At 35.7% G+C, this 18,507-nt stretch overlaps 1 protein-coding gene across 3 annotated transcripts in view; it reads right to left on the bottom strand.

Annotated features, from left to right (window-relative positions):
* btbd11a (BTB (POZ) domain containing 11a) overlaps positions 1–18,507 on the bottom strand; it is a 153,998-nt gene that overhangs the window by 38,894 nt on the left and 96,597 nt on the right. For all 3 annotated transcript variants that reach the window (XR_007969715.1, XM_052118421.1, XM_052118423.1), the window contains exon 2: positions 15,677–15,826. Coding sequence is in view for 2 of the 3 variants with exons in the window: in XM_052118421.1 (XP_051974381.1) it covers positions 15,677–15,826 (150 nt within the window). In the remaining variant the exon portion in view is untranslated. The remainder of the gene's footprint in view (positions 1–15,676; positions 15,827–18,507) is intronic.

The raw sequence follows: 18,507 nt of genomic DNA, 5'->3' as shown, positions 1-18,507 counted from the left end.
GGCATAATATTCAAGTTTTTATTATTTGCTGTACTAGTTTGCATAATACTGAAAAAGAGAGTCTTTACAGGCAAGGTTGAAGATATTTTACATTTCCGTCTCCATTGGCAGATTCACAGAAGGGGGGGAAATTAAGAAATTAAAAGTCCAAAAACAAAACAAAACAAATAAAAGCAAACCAAAGCTAAACAAACAAAGCCAAACAAACAAACAAAACAAAACACAAAACAAAAAGCAAAGCCAAATAAACCAAAGCCAAACAAAACAAACAAAACATAAAACAGAAAGTAAAGCAAAGCCAAACAAACCAAAACAAAACAAAACAAAACAAACAAAACATAAAACAGAAAGTAAAGCAAAGCCAAACAAAGCCAAACAAAGCAAAACAAAACAAAACAAAACAAAACAAACAAAACAGAAAACAGAAAGTAAAGCAAAGCCAAACAAATCAAAACAAAACAAAACAAACACAATGTGAATGTGGCTTTAAGTGATTTGTTGAAACTTTAGTAAGATCTAATGAGGTTAAACCCACAACTGAAGCTTTAAAATAGACTCCAAAGGACAAAGCTGAAAGACTAAATGCATCCCCTTCTCTTCTTCTGTGCCCTTTCAGTGTCAAAGAAGCATGGAAGCTTTGATGATTATTTCAAAAATGTGCACTGATGGCATTTTCTGAGCTAGGCAATTTTCTCAGCCGGATGGAGACACTTTATCGACAATTTACCAAACTCTAATGAACAACTACAACTAGTAACACATATTGTATTTTAATCAACAAGTGTTGTATTATAGAGCTCATATCATGAGGAATAACATTTTCCTTGATCTTTTGAGATAAATAACCTTGATGATGTAAAATAGAAACATAAACTGTATTTGACCCGACAGCAAACAAAAAAGCACACTGTTTTATTTTAAGGCTCGGGGAGAACGAATGGAACATTTTGGCACAATAACCTTCACTAACCACTAATAAGTGGACCTCAGGGCAAAAATAAAAATAATACAAATAATATGACATGACTCATTTTATTTTTTTTAAATTGCTTTGAAACCTGCTGGAGCAATGGACTCTGACCAAAAAAAATGCTGATTGTTATTCTAATTTCAAATGATTTTTTTGTTTATCTGTAGACATTTTTCTCTTGCCATCATTGATTCCAACTGGGAATCAAGGTCAAAGCCGACGATGGTCTACTCATCAGTGAGGCAATCTGTAGGAGATCAAAGACCGGTGAATCATGGTTACGCCTGACTAGTCAGAAAATGTGTCATTGAAATAGGTGACTTTATTTAAAAGTCACACAAAAAAAATATGCAGAGTGTTTGTGTATGCATGTCATATTGAATCCTTCAGAGAATGATGATTGCCTCATCCACCTTACATGCTGTGTGGATCAGAATTATAATGTAAACTATCACTGCAGGCCATGATTCATCAAGCTGAAAACTTGCCGTCATTAACAATGACGATACACTGTATTCATCAACCAGAGGTCACAAGCACCCATCTATGGGTACATTTATAACATGGCATTCATCACAAATAACCACCCCAGAGAAACCATTATCATGCATTCTTAGGGTGTGTTCACACTTGTAGTTTGGTTCTCTTGGTCCGGACCAAAAAAGAAAATGATACATTTAGTCCTGGTTCGTTTAGCGTTCACACTGGCATTTTTAACACTGAACCTAACAATGCAAAACCAAAGGCTTCAGGGAAAAGTCACGATCTGATTGGACAGCATTTATGACGTATATCTTTTGACGGAACTTACCGAACATCGTCAACAATGATGGCGAAATGCGCTCGTTGGATGTACTGTATATATGTATATATGGTGGTATTTTTATCAGCTGAGAACAAACAAAGAGTTAATAAAATGTATAAAGGAGTCAAAACAATGCCAGGAATTCCTCCGTTTGTACACACAAACGAAGATATGCTGCAAGGACAGCTGATGGGCACGTCAGTACCGAACCGTAATGGGAAACATAGCTCCTATAATGAGAAGAACCAGGTATGCTTGAGGTCAGTATTAGGCAAATTACTTCCTGTATTTGATTCGTTTAGATGTCTTTGGTCCATGTTGTGTTCATATATCAATTGAACCGTACCAGAGTTTGTTTGGAAGCGGACCAAGACCCACTTTTCAGGGGGTCTCGGTTCGCTTGTTTTGTGCGCAACAAGGTTCTGGTGACAGCGTTCACACTTGTTCAAATGAACCGCACTAACAGAGCAATCGCACCAGAGTTTTTTTAATCGAACCAATCCTGCCAAGTGTGAACACACCCTTAAAAACTAATTACTAGGGCTGGGCGATATTGCTAAAAATATTATGTCTCAATATTTTTTCCTCTTTTTGACAATATTAAATATAGTGCATCTCAATATTTATGTATTTGCTCTGAAATAAATAATAATAATAAAAAAAAACAATCACAGCAAATGAAATTAAATGGGTAAAGCAGAACATCAATTTCAACAATTCATGACAATATTATTAAGATACAAGTAAGATTTTGTATGACTTGGCTCGTACGAATATGTGTGACTTTTATTCCCACAGAGAACAAACAAGTAGCAAACAGAATTCTAAATGTATACAATACAGGCATAAAATGTTTTGCTAGACTCCTGTTCAACACTTTAAATTCATAGAGGAAACGTCTCTAAACAAATTTGGTTACTTATTTTATATTTACTGTATTTAATCAATACAAATGGCTGATAAATGTCATTGACCTGTAATATGCTTCCCTCGTCTCATTCCAAACCTCAATGTTTCTTCTGCAAAAGTTATTTTCCAATTAAAATCATGGATAGGTTTAGGGTTTGGGTAAAGGGTTATGCTTTATGGTTAGGGTTAGCGATTAGGTGTTAAACTCGTAGAATGCTTGTTCAAAACCCTGATGTTTAGGTTTGTGTTATGGGCTAAACTAAGGAAAGAAATAATCACAGCATTTTTCATTGTTTCATTTATTTTTCTTGATGGGAGTAAAACTTGTACGTTTTTGCACAAGTCAACTAATTTGTTTTCTTTCGATTTCACCATCTCATATTACTATTACGACTTGTCATGAGATCTGGGGCGTGTACCATGAAGCAAGTTGAACAAATTTAGGGTTACAGGATTGGTTTGAAGTTGACAAAACCAAAGCAATCCAATCAGGCTTAATTGGTACCATGACACTGCTCATCAACTTTTTCTGTCAACTCAGGCTTTGATCCTAAGTTTAAGATTCGTTCACGAGCATGTGCACATGAATGAGTGATGTTTGCAGAGAACTGCCAATCATGTGAAACATAAAAAGAGAGAGAGAGAGAGAATGAGATTTACTTCTCATGAGAGTCAGCAAGATTTCCCTCTCAGCTGAACCATTATAAAAATCTGAAAAATGAAAACACATTTACACTGCACAAGAGATCACCATGAAATCATGAAGGAATAAAACACGTGATTTACACAGCACAAGAGATGACTGTACAATTCTGAAAATATAATATACAGTTGATAAATCAATGCGTAAGTTAATTCCTAAACAGTAGGTGCTGGGCGGATTACTTGTGAATTGTAATCAGGCAGTGATTTTAATCAGTAATGTAATCTCATGGATTACAGTTTAGGGGTAATGTAATCCGATTATTTTGATTACTTTTGGATGAATTTCACTCTAATTATATTTTATTTTATGTCACATGCATTTGAGTAGGATATATATCATTTTAACATAAAGGTACAAAGAGGAAAAAATTATAATTTTTTTTATTACTAACAAAACGAGCCTTAAAAAAAGAGCCCGTTATGACATTTTTAAAAATTGCATTAAACATTACATGAATTAAATAACCCATCCATCGCCTATTCCAAAGCTGAGGTGCAAAATATCATGTTTGGAACAGAAAGAATATTCTAAAAGTGCTAGGAAGCTTCTTTTTTTCAAATCAATCTCATCATATCCTTACCCCGAAGCGCAATAGTCTCACAGATGAACATTTTGAGTTTGTGCTCCTATTATATTACAACAGTAAGATATGCATCTCAGATAAGGAATAGGTGATGGACTGAGCTTTGATTTTTGAACAGCAGAATTTCATCGAGTCACACAGGAACAATTTTGTCATGTTTCATGCAGTGGACTCCACTGCATCAGCAGCAACAGTAGAGGGATTGGCTTTGTTCCATATTGCTGCACATTTTGCAGTTGAACTATTGTGTAACCTGCGAGCAGGACCATTAGAGATGGCATCCACTAGATCCTTTGAAGCAATTAAGTTCAATGTGTGAGCTGCACACCATTGGTGAGGTAGTAAGAAATAATATATTGTGCATAAAACAATAGAAACATTACATGAACAAACAGTAATGAACCAGAAATCAACAGTAAAAGTTCAAAAGTGAATCAAAAGTGAAAGTTAACAGTTCAAAACTCTGACACACTTACTTTTAACCCTTAGTAGTGGTCCATCATCTATTCCTTATCTGAGGTGATAACTTACTGTTGTAATGTAAAAGGTTTACATGTATTTTAAAATGTAATTTATTCCAATTACATGTACTTGATTTGATTATGTAATCTAGATTACATGTGATCCGTTACTACCCAGCACCGAGGAGGTCCAAAACAAGATCAAAGAGGCTTTTTAAAAGCTTAAAAACTTTATTTAAAATACAAAATGTTTACTGTTTATTTATGTTTATTTTATGTTCATTTAAATTGAAAGCTTACTATAATTTCATACTATTACAAATGAATAAAGGCTACTATTAAATAATAATAAAAAAAATGTGCACTCGGAATACTGTATGCAATAATAAGATGTAGTTTTTTTGTGTACCTCTTATATTGAACTTCCTGTGAGATACTGTATGTTCATCTCTAGTCCATGAAGCAAAGGGGTTTGGGTGGCATTTATCCCTTTTCATAGCCATTTTGTGGAGTGATTAAGCTTTTTAAGCTGAAATCTATATTTAGACCCTCAAATAAATACATTTCCATAAGGTACATTTCACACAATTTTCAACAAATAAAACAGTACCTACATAACAATAAATAGTAATAAACAGCAAGATTAACCAACAAATTGCAAACAGAGACTTGAAATTGAGTTTTGAATCAGTTCACTAAAACTGACAGTTTAAACCGGTTCAAGAAAATTAATTGAACTTACCAACTCTAATGGCGCTATGCAAATTAGCGACACTATTGAAACATCTCCAAGACAAAGTTACAAGACAAAAACGAATAACAAAACTAGTCTAATGACATGCTCTTTTTGGAAACATAATAGCTGAATAAAAAGCACATTAAATCATCTCAATAAATACAATGTTGCTTCATTAAATATCGCCAAACCCTAAAAGAGAAAATCAATCACATTTGATCAAAGACATTACTGCCGGCGCATCAAATACGTTAACCGCACAGTGAGCAACACTAAACTTGTTTTTCAAGTCAATTTAATTGTCCTAAAGCAACCCCAATACCCGAATCTAGCTGCCAGGGGTGCTGCTTTCAAAGCTGGTCTCATGTTTTATTTATGCATGTCAGTACTATGTCTAACCGGGACACCTTTCCAGAGGCAGACTGGGTGGCAATCTTGCTTACCTGTCTGGCCTCAAACTCATTTTATGATGAAATGTTCCGAGTTGTCAGATAGAAGGGAACTCATCAAACAAAACTGATCTCTGGAGGTGGGACAGGGAAGAATGTGAGATGTACATTCCTCACAGCTCTCTTGTTATGACTAAAGTATTAAGATAACATAGGCTTGTGTCAGTAGATCTAAGGGGGATGTTCATTAGTGAAGTTTATACTAATGACTTAAAAAGGAAAAGAGCTGCGTTTCCCGAAAGCATCGTAATCCTAAATAGACCATTGAAACCGTTGGTGCCGATGGTCTCTATGATCAACTTTAGCTTGCGAAACTTTTGGGAAATGCCGCCCAGATTTGATGGACAGGCCAATGTGTAAGACTTAATGGAATGGGTAACCCAGAAATGAAAAATGTGTCATTATTTGCTCACCCTTGTTTGTTCCTATCCCGTACAATGTTCTTTTGTCCAATGAAAACAAAAAGATAATTTTTTGAATGTACTGGTCACTTTCTCCATGCTTTTACATTTTCAAAAAAGACACTATAGGCACTATAAAAGTAGTGAAAAGTAACGTCTGTTCAAATATAGCGCACAAGTCGAATAGACCATTTTATGATGCTTCTGTGTCCTTTTCTCAGTCAACATTCAATGTAATTACAAAAATGACCAGTACGATTCTTTAATATTTCTTCTTATGTGTTCCACAGAAAAAGAAACAACATGAGGGTGTTTAAATGATGACAATGTTAATTTTTGGGTGAACTATTCCTTTAAGTTTGTAGTACTAAATCAGTAACAGTAAAACAAACAGGTGTAGAAAGTCAAACCACTGTCATATTGAAAAATGTTGCTAATGAGATCCTATGCGAGTCTTAGCAGGGTGCCTAAGAACATTTATCAATAGGAGACTGTCCCACGTACGTGACAAATGTAGGGGTCTCTGTATTAACTACCAATGTGAAAGCAGCAGGAAATAGTGCCAGAGCCTTTCTAATTACTCTCAGTGTAATTACTGGGTTTTCCTTTGACTGTGAAATAAGGCACCTTGCTATGCAATCTGAAGCACAGCTTGTGGAATATATTTTATTGAGTTAGCACAAGATTGGTACTTGGAGATTTGCTTTCATTATATTTTGAATGTTCTCTCTTCATATTCTGACATGAAGACTCAAATTCATATTATAATTCCAATAGTCAAGCATAGGTTAAATGCATATTTCATATGTTGAAGTGCTTTAAACTCAAGCACACAATTTAGAATAGGTTCCCTACTCAGACGTCTCCTTGCATCCGTATATCATATTTGTAAATGCTTTTCAAAAGTGTTTAGTAACTTCAAATGTACTAGTTTCACTATTAAAAGCAATTTAAGGCAATTAATTTCAAAGTGCTAATGCTTATGTGTACAATGTTAATGGCTATCATTATGTGCCATCTTGGAAGAATTTGAAATTATCTTGTACAAAATCAGTATCATCAAGCTATTACTTTCTGCATGATGACATACATTTACATTTAAAAACTGTAATAGTACCATAACAGTAGTCCATATGACTTGTGCACTATATTCCAAGTCTTCTGAAGCCATACAATAGCTTTGTGTGAGGAACAGACACAATAACCAATGGTGTTTCTGGTCATTGACAACAAACCAGGTGCACTGCATTCAAAGCCAACATTTTGGACTACTTTTATGATCTTTGAAAGTGCTTTTTTTTTGGAGCTTATAATTCAGCTTTCATTTTTGTTGCATGGAAAACAGAATCAAGGTTACAGTGACATGAGCATGAGTAAATCATCACTAAATATGAATTGTTGGATGTACTTTTTCTGAACAATAATGATCACTGAAAGGTCAGTGCTGCATCTTTTAGTCTTCATTTCACACTTTGGGGTCTGTCGATTATGTCAGTTGTGGGCGACCTGCAGGAGGAGGTGTGGCAGGTCACAATTTGTGCAGATGAAAATAATGACTCAATTGGCCTTGACTGTTAGGTCAGCAAGAGTGGGAGTAGGAAAATAAATCTTCTTTAGATATCAGAATTTAAGAGTTGCACTAGTCTAATTCCAGAATATACCCACAAATCTCTAACACCCATTCAACTGTAAAATAATTATTTCACTTCTTGACTGACTTGTGCTATTTGAATGAGGTTGAGGGGCCATTAGCATAGAGGTTTGGGCAATGATGCAAAACAGTCCACTAAATACATTTTGACCAAAGACGCTTTCATTAAAAACATTCACAGCAGGCAATGAAATTGAAAGAAATTTCCAGGATATCCTTCTTTTTGTATTTAAAAATATATGCAAAGCATGAAGTGGACCATATAAAAACAGTAGTGTCTTATTCCAAGGTGTTTGCAGAACTGTGAGCGCCAACAGTAATTTTATGGCTCTGCCAAAGCAAGCATGACATTTTTTGGCCAAATATAATCCTCTAATAAAGCTAATTTATTAAAGGTGAAGGGTGTATATTTTTCAATGGTGAAAAATATCTTTCCTATCCTCTCTTCTTTTTGCATTTCTTTGGTAACACAAAGTGGTGCTGACATTACACACTTCACCTTAATTGTGCACTCAGAAATGTTTTCCTAATTTTAAGGAAACTTTAAAAAGTTTAACTCCTAAAGACATTAATTGTAATTCTGCAATCATGACCACTCACATTAAAATGAAGACTCTACATGGAGAGGGTCCGCACATGGGGGCTGTCATGTTAGGATCACATGACGAGCCGTATGCTACTCGCTTAATCTCAGTAACCGTCCTGTTATTTGACACTTTCACTCATTGATTACAGTTTTCATGACTGACTGTGCATACTACATTTCTACATAAGCATCTGAAACTGAAAACTATTGATTTTAAATGATGCTGCATCCAAGTCCAAGATGACACAAAGGCAAACGTTTCTGAGTGCACCTTAAAAGGACAATTTTATTTAAGTATAAGTATAATCTGCCATTGGAAACAATAAGTTGTTTTTCTATTTTGTTTTCTAAAAAAAAAAAATCTCTTTTTTTTTTATTCTCCCCAATTCCCAATGCATTCTAAGTCCTTTCGGTGGTGTAGTGACTCCTCAATCCAGGTGGTGGAAGACAAATCTCAGTTGCCTCTGTGACTGAGACCGTCAATAAGTGCATCTTATCATGTGGCTTGTTGAGCACGTTACTGTGGAGACATAGCGTGTGTGGAGGCTTCACGCTATTCTCCATGGCATTCATGCATAACTCACCACACGCCCCACCGAGAGCGAGAACCTCACATTATATTTACCATGAGGAGGTTACCCCATGTGACTCTACCCTTCCTAGCAACTGGGACAATTTGGTTGCTTAGGAGACCTGGAGGGAGTCACTCAACACACCCTGGATACAAACCCACGGCTCCAGGGGTGGTAGTCAGCATCTTTACTCACTGAGCTATATAGTACTGTATATAATAGGTCCCCCTATTTGATCTTTTTTAAGATCACTAACAGATGTCAAATTTGCTTGGAAAATTATAAATGTAACTTCCGGGCATGTAACTCTTAAGACAGAAAGCTTTCAATAAGATTATCCACATGGGAAGAGCTGTGTACATCTGTTTGAGATTGTGTGTGTTTTGCAAATGGCTGTGTTTCCGCACCACAGTGTGTTATCAAGGCCTCAGAGAGGAAATTGTGTAGCTCAGCAGGTAGAAATAAGTGATGGAGGAAATGACAGGTGTGTCAAGGGCAGTGCGAGAGAAAGAGAGAATAAGAGACTAACTGAAAAAATGTGTCTGAAATCTCCAAAACTGTTGGTCAAGATTATGATCAAAGAACATATTTCAAGTAAGCAATATAAAAAAATGACAACACTGCAATCATAAAATGTGTTTCTTTACCTCAGATTAAGCTAAATGATCCTTGTACAGCTAATGTGCATGCATGTTTTCGAGTTGATTGGGGTGTTGGGGGTATCATGATAACATTTAAAGAAACCCAATATTTTTTATTTTAGATGATTATATCTGTGCTACTTTTTAAATAAAGTAACGCATTGTTTTTATACACCTCTGCTGTCCCTGTATTGCGAGAAATCAGGAGTAAAAGTGTGCAAACTTCGGGGAGGAGATGTAGGGCATGATTGGCATTATTGTTCTATAGAGTGTGAGGCCAAAGACTATTTAGTAGAGAGACGAGTCACTTCTATTTAAATGAATGGGAGAAATTGGAACGCCCAACAAAGAACCTCTTGCACCCAACAGTTAATGGATGTAAAAAGGAAGTCCCGCCTTGCAGGTAAAATAGCCAATCACCTTTTAGATACAGACATCGCCTGTCAATCGACATGAAGGAAATGTTTATTCTCCATTTTATGACCCCTTTAATAGAAATGTCCCGTCTCTGCTAAATTGTCTTTGCCAATAGCCACATTAGTATTTGACTATAGTTATTAGTCCAAAGAGCAAGTGGTATTTCTTAAAATAAAAATACAAAAATTAAAAAAAGGGGCACAATTAGATTTTTTTTTTTCATGTTTCTCACAAAACAAAATCAGGGAGAAGTTCTCTTTAAGGATACCCCAAATGGAATCCAATGTAAAGAAATGAACTAGTAATGGAGAATTCTTTAAACAATAAGGCTAAATTATCAAATCACTGTCTTTCATGTTTCAATTGTTCTTTTGATTTTCACTTAATTATTTCAGGTTACATTAATCTGCAAGCTATTTAAAAGCTGAGCTGAGGCTGAAGAGACACTTGCCGTGTTTCCGGACCCCTCAGCCCCACCAGGAAGCATCACATGTGATGGGACAAAATGGGCTTGATTGGACCATTATTTCCAGTCCAAATGGAATTGATTCCACTGCTCTCGCTGGAACTGCACAGTCATTATTATCAATACTGCCAGTGACAGTGATGAAGCATTAGCAATAGATAAAAGGTATGGAAAAGTAAAAGATTTATTGATAGATAAAAGGCTGAAAAAGAAAAAGACACATGATGGTGAGATTTTTGACTGGTAGTGTACTCTAAGGCATGCTTAAACAATTAAGAAATATTACAACAGGAATGGCAATTTAATGCCATTAGATCTGAGCCAGCGATGAATTTTAAAGTTAAAGGAGTGATTTCTCCTTCTTCATATAATTGTATGGAGCAAATAATCCTATTACCTTAAAGATATCAATGAAATAAGTGAAATACCTCACAGGTCTCTGTGACAGCATTTGACTGTGCAAAAAAAGCAAGCATCATCAACTAAAAAAAAAAAAAAAAACTGTATTGTCCATCCATCCATCCATCCATCCATCCATCGTCAACCGCTTATCCTGTGTACAGGGTCGCGGGGGGCTGGAGCCTATCCCAGCTAACATTGGGCGAAAGGCGGGGGACACCCTGGACAGGTCAAAAACTGTATTGTAATTTACAAAATTCACTAAGTACCAGATTAGCATATTAGAATGATTTAATAAGGATTAAGTGACACAGTATATTCTTAGTAGACTAGAGGCGGGGTTTGTATTAAACAAAAGTAATTTACTGATTTTTTTAAAAAATTAACAGAGAGTTCCAAATGCTGTCTGTCATTTTGACAGATAAAAAAGAAAAATAATTTTAACCTAGTGCATCAGTTTTGACTTTAGCCTCTCTCTCTTTCTCTCTTGCTGTGTGTGTGTGTGCCTTTTATTGCCTCATATGAAAGATGGGTTTTGGGCAATCCAATCACAAGTGGACCTGGTAGTATGCGTCTCTTTTGACCAATTGTGTTTGGATTTTGGGGAGAGGGTCTCTGATTTCATGACGACTACATCAAACATTAGGTCAGTCTGTTACTGCATGACATTAAAGCACAAAAAAGTGCAAAAAGGTGTTGTATTGCTTCTGCCAATTTTCAATCAAGCACAAACATGAAGTTTAGAATAGAATTCTCAGTTATTTTAATGAAGTAGCTGTAGATGAGCTTCAGATGTGTGAGCTTTTCAACGGTGTCACTTAATGGTAATATCAGGCACGCTAAAAAATTTTGTTAACTGCTACATATATGTATGCACTTTTCATAATTTTCTGACCAGACGGTTATTTTCTTTTAAAGTAGCACATAACCTACAAAGTTAAAAAATGTAGTTTGAGAGCAGTGGTTGATTTAGGTAGAACTTTCACCATAGAACTCCTTGGATTCACCACACTCACAAAACAAGTGTGATGGATAAAGATAGAACATGACAGAAATTTCAACTCAGCAAGTTACAGTGGACTGGAGTAATGACGGCTGAAAATGGGTATTTGCCATCCAAGATAAAAGTTTAATTTTAAAATAAATACAAATGTTATTTAGATTAATGTTTTTGCCAATATTTTTTATCAATATAATGCATCCTTGGTGAACAGAAACATACATTTCTTTCAAAAACCAAAATATCTTATTTGAAACATTTGAACAGGAGTGTAGATCATCCAGGTACACCATGCATGCCAAAAATATGCATTATACATATTGCAAAACAGCACAGAGTAGTATGCCATTGTGAACAGTCTAAAAAACATTTTAAGAGTACGGTCATTTTCCACAGTGTTTGGACACTTTAAATGTTGGGTTACTTTTAGCTGTTTGGGGGTGGGTTTTAAGCAGACTTTGGCAGGAGTTCTTTTGCTGGACCTGGCAACTCTGACCAGAATGACTAAAATCGCTTGCAGCACCTTAAAGCTGGGAATGAATTAGTAACCAAATGAGAAATAGAAGTGCAGATTAAACTCTAAGTGACTCTTGGAATCTGTGAAGGGACATACATTATGTCTGAATCATTTCCATATTTTAAAAAATATATAAATAGATAAAACCGTCCTTCAAAAAATTATAAATAGGTTAAAAAAGAAATAACACAGCTGATTTTTGCCAGAGGGATCAAAAACATGGTGTATGTGAATTCCAGACACATTTACTATCAAAAGAATATGCTTTACATAAAGTGTTACTGGCCCACTAGTAGAAATCACTATAGCAACACAATTTTTCTTTGAGAATTTAAATTATTCAACCAAGTAAGAAAAAACACGTGTACCACAGCCTTCAGCCTTCAGCTTCAACCACAATGTATTATGTTACCTAGTTAACTTGTTTAATGGATGCCTTTAACCGCAGTGGCCTCTGTGGCTTCCACCACACTGACAGATGTCTGAACTCTCATTATTACACACCTCAGTAAAAAATGCTGGACACCCACTACATTCTTTTTTTCACATTATACAACACTGAACTTCCAGCATGTGGACACTGTGAGATCATTTCAGTAGACAGTAACAATACTAAACATATCCAAAAAATGTTGCATGAGAAAATGTTCATCAACAAAAAAGCGATTGCATAACCTAGGTTTTCATCATTGGTTATACAGCATGAAAATGAGCCATAATTAGTTAACGGTCAATTAGATGGCCTTTGTAGGGGTGGAAATCATTGTACAAATGCTCATCACTGTGAACACAAAGCTGAAAAGGAAGGCAAAGTCAGTTATATCTGATTATTATGCCTCATCTGTGCAACACTTAATATTCTGCATAGCTTCATCACTATGCATTATCCCAGGATCTTCACATCTGTGCTATTGTGTTGTATCCTGAAAGCAAAAACACAAACAATATGCAGCTTTTTAAATAGCTACCCAAATTTGTTGTGCCTGTCTTGATCTACTTAGTATTATGGAAAATGCTGTGACAACATGTCTAGGTCACATGTTGCCTGCCCCCCCTTCTTAAACAAAGAAGTGTATTTAAATTAGCATAAATGTGCATCAAGTATTACCATGCAAATACTTTTTAAATAATACATAATAATTATTATTATTAGAGAATTATGTCACAATAATGTAAACATTTATTGTTCCTAAATATAGGCTTCATTATCATGAAGCACAATTTCGTTTTTTATTTCTTTATTTCGATTTTGAGCCGGACAGTGCTTGACTGGTTTCGTGAGAATCACTCATTCAAAATGTAATTACTGTAGATTACACAGTACAAATCATGCAAAAACATAAATCTGGGTATAAGCAAGCAAAGAAAGCAAAAGACTGTTTGGTATGTTTGCTTTTGTGTTTTACATGGCAGAAGTTGATGTTTCTGCTTCCCTGCACATAATGTAATGTTGATTAGAGTGACAGAGGGTCACTGGCTCTCTGTAATTTACTCAAGTCCCTCCGCACATATTGAATTTGGCCTTCAGTAGGTTCACATGTATTCATTTGGCAGGCACACTTGGAGAGACATAATCAGTGTGGGTGATGGTGTTCTCTGTGTCATCTCGACTTTTTGTGGTTTGTGTGTTTGATATGATTAGAAAACAACTATGACTGCAGTTCCACAGTATAGACAAGCTCTGAAATCCACCGCTACACACAAAAGCCAACCACCATCACCAAGACAAATATACAAAGAGATATTATTAAGTGACGACCATCCGGTGGACCCTACATGGAGACACACCCTGTTCAGTTTAGGGTAGGGCAGTACAGTTGCTGACCACTGGCTACATACACCCACACAAATGTCTAAAAACAGTCAACTCTGCGGCTCAACCAGATGTCAAATAGTTCAGAGACTTGAGACATAACAGAGACCTAGACTGTAGGTTAAAATTATATTAGAAATGCCTAAATTAAATTAAAATGCTGAAAAATAAAGGTGAAATTCAGCTCCTATGAATATCTTCAGTTTTAAAATATGTGCTGATGGGTGTTTTGGGCGAAGTTCAACATCAATTATATGATTTTACGATTGCAATATGACACTAAGGAAATATAATAACCATGTGGTTCTATGTTTGGTAGTACTTTAAAATAACATTCATAAATAAATCACTAACAAACATAATAGCTCTGTTTCAAAATCTAGTGAGCTGCCTTACTGTCTACTGCCTGTATCCTATAGGAATTCAATAAAATGGTAACACTTTACAGAACAATAAGGTATTATATCTATTTGTTAACATTAGTTAATGCATTGGGTATCATGAATTATTAATGAACAACATATTTTTAGAGCATTTATTAATCTTCATAAAAGTTAACTAAAAAAAGGTTTTCTTGTTCATTCATGTTAGTTCATAATGCATTAAAGGAATATTCCGGCTTCAGTGCAATTTAAGCTCAATTGACAGCATTTGTGGCATAATCTTGATTAACATGACAACTGATTTCGACTTGTCCCTCCTTTTCTTTAAAAAAAGCAAACATCTAGGTTACAGTGAGGCACTTACAATGGAAGTAAATAGGGCCAATTTCTGGAGGGTTTAAGGGCAGAAATGTGAAGCTTATAACATTTTAAAAGCACTTAAAATAAAACGTGTATTATTTGAGCTATCACATGGTTTAAATTGGGATTTTTACAGGCATATTAGTATTAGGGTTTAGGGGTTTAGTGTTTGTTGACATTACGTCGTCATGGCAACAAAGTTGTAAAATTGGCTATAACTTTACACAGATCAGGTTTGTACATGATTTTATTACACTAAAATCATATTAACATGCATATTGTTTATGTCTTGTGGCATCTCATAAGTGACAAGTATTTTGAAACACTATACATAGTGCGACAACGCTGAACACCACACAAATAGTATATAAAATAGTCATATTTTTGTTATCAAACAGAATATATTTACAATCGATTTTCCCACCATCTTGAATTAATCATGTCGCAATGCATTCTGGGATTTCGCCTTACAATTTGGCCAAAACGAGGTATCTTACAAGGTATCTACATTCTGGAAAAGCCTAAATGTCAGTGGCACACATTTAATGTCTTACAATGCTAGTTAGGCAGCTCATTAGGTTTTGAAACAAAGCTAATATAATGATTGACAAATCAATCATATGTATACATTCAAATATAAATAGATTTGAAGAAGGATCACTTTCATTTCACTGCCGCTTTTAAGCATTATATGATGTAATATTGCTAGTTATTAATGAACGTTACCATGAAGTGTTAGAATGTGTTACGTGACAATAAAATTAACATGGCCATGTTGTCACAATACACCAACATTTCTCACAGACAGAAACCCCCCTAAAGACTCAAATTTATAAGGCATGAGTACATACTGAGCTCTGCAATGCTCCCCACTCGGGTCGCCAGGAGGGACTGTTCAATGGTGCGGAGTTCTGCTTGGCTGTAGGCATGACCCTCTCCCGTTTTCCCTGCACGCTGCTGGTCACGGTGCAGGTTCAGACTGTCCGGCAGACTCAAAACACCTAAGGTCAGAGAATCAAACGTCAACAAATGTGTAAGTAAGCAAAAAATTGGCTAAAATTTGAGCAGTGGGAAGTGTTATGAAACCTCTGAAGCAATTAAAACAGCTGTTTTTGTGTTAGACCGTTTTCAAATTGTAACAAGCCATGCATGAGTTCAACTGCAGCATGTAGTTTTGGCTCCAGCCCTGGTCATCTACTGTTCATTCAGTAACCCTAATCAAATTACTGCACACAGCCGCAGCCAAGGCCTTTGTTTAAACAGGAGAATAGGCTGTGACAGATGGGATATTGAGCCCAGCCACAGGTGAATTGGGACAGACAAGCAGCTATTTGTCTGAGCTAATGGCTTCATGCAGGGAGTAGATTGAGTTTCTGAATGGGTATTAATTAAAGGGATGATATCTGTACCCATTTACCTTGGAGTTTGTCAGTCAATATACATAGATATGTGGGGACTTTCCTTTGACTTCAATTGTTTTTCTGCTGAGTTGTAGACAAAAACCAGTGAAAACGTTTGCACCAAATACCGATAAAGCTTATATTATCCACATTGCTTCAGTGAAAAAAATGTAATCCATGGAAAGAGAAGGCTCACACACAATATCTGAATATTTTGCAATTATCTTATAATCGAAAACTTTAAATAAGTAGATTCATATATTTCATGGGATTGCAGTTTATATCCTTTTAGAATTAAGACTGGAAAGTGGGCTGGCACTGATCAACTCCATATAGGAAAAACCTGATCCCCAGATAGACACATGTTTACTTAGCTATCAAAATATTGGACACATAGAGTTCTATTGTTTATGTGGAGCTCATTTTATTTAGACAAACATCATCTCAGCACCTAAACCTACCCCTGAATAAACTTTTGCATTTTTTTTAATAAAATATAAACAGTATTTGCTTTTGCAATTTTACAATTGAGGATGTCTCAAAATGTCCCTAAAAGGCAACTGTGAAAATGTTGTACCCATACTATAAGTATTTACCACATACGCATACACATCAGCCTAGCAAGAAGCTATTTTAAGCAGGCTATATTCTTAACTTTCATCTAAAAGGATGTGTGTTGTCAGTCTCCCAGAGGTGGGTAAATATCCTGCATCCTTTTGTATATTGAATGACCCGTTAGCACCAGATAACATGGAGAGAGAAACACAGAAACTCATGAAGTTTTCATAAAGATATGATTAAAATGACCTGACACTGCTGTGAATGTCTCAGTGGTTACTGAGTAGATGCATAATATATGACGCACAATATTCAGCAGACAGGAGACAAGATGAATGATTTGTCGAGAGACACAATTTTGTTCATGGGTGACATGATGCTTTTAAGGAATCTTGAGGGGAGTTTGAGCAAAGGAATCTTCTTTGCATTTTAAAATTTTCAATAAAACATTGTTTAGTATGTTTTTTTAAGGGATTTGAATTATGGGGACACTAGAAATGTACCACATTTACAGCATAATACCCTTGAAAATTACCAGTTTTGTAACTTAAAAAAATCGTAACCCCCCAAACCCGCCCACACACACACACAGATTTGGTTTTCTGTTAAGGTGGGGAATTTCCATTGACTTCTTTTTCTTTTTTCTTTTCTCCCCAATTTGGAATGCGCAATTCCCAACGCACTCGAAGTCCTCGTGGTTGGCATACTGACTCAACTCAATCCGGGTGGCAGAGGGTGAATCTCAGAGTCTGAGATCATCAATCCGTGCATTTTATCATGTGGTTTGTTGAGCGTGTTACCGCAGAGACATAGCTCATGAGGAGGCTTCACGCCATCAACCGGAGCATCCATGCACAACTCACCATGCGCCCCACCGAGAACGAACCAAATTATAGCAACTACGAGGATGTAACCTCATGTGACTCTACCCTCCCTAGCAACCGGGCCAATTTGGTTTCTTAGGAGACCTGTCTGGAGTCACTCAGGAAGCCCTGGATTCGAACTCATGACTCCAGGTGTGGTAGTTAGCATCCTTACTCACTGAGATACCCAGCCCCCGACTTCTATTCTTTTTATACCGAGCTAACAATATTCTCTTTCCCCTACCTCTACCCCTAATTTTCAAACATACCTTTATGCATTTTTACCTTTTCATTAAGAGAATATTTATTATTAAATATGTATATCTAATGTTAATTATTATTAGATATTTATTATCTGTTTATTTAGCTGTTTTCCATTGGCTGGTCCACAGTTCATTTTATTTTCATTGTACTATATGCTTGTAGGGAAATTCATTTCTACATATACATTTTTAGCATTAAAACTTTTATTTAATAGTTAACATTAATGCATTATGGATTAGTTAATGCATTATAAACTAACAATTAATGACAGTATATTTATTAATTGACATTAACCAAAATGCTGTTCGTTGTTAGTTCATGATCACATATGCTCTGCATTGGCAAGTATTACTTTGTTAAAGTGTTTTTGATTGCTTGAAATCTTCTCATGACTCTTTCACTCAGGCCAAAAATATACGCTTTAATATTTGATGACCCCTCCGCTCACCCAACATTCCCAACTGTGTTTATGATACCCTTCGCTCTCTCTTTACTCTCAGCACATCAACTTTTAAAATATGACTATGGACAGTAAAAACATCTCCTGCATTATTCATACAATTGAAAAAAAAAAACCTGTTAGGAATTTTCTTGTCT

This window comes from Xyrauchen texanus, chromosome 45, assembly GCF_025860055.1.
Source record: "Xyrauchen texanus isolate HMW12.3.18 chromosome 45, RBS_HiC_50CHRs, whole genome shotgun sequence".
NCBI classification, from domain to species: Eukaryota; Metazoa; Chordata; class Actinopteri; order Cypriniformes; family Catostomidae; genus Xyrauchen; species Xyrauchen texanus.
The sequence above is the reverse complement of the archived record's forward strand: the minus strand, read 5'-3'. Positions and strand labels throughout refer to the sequence as shown.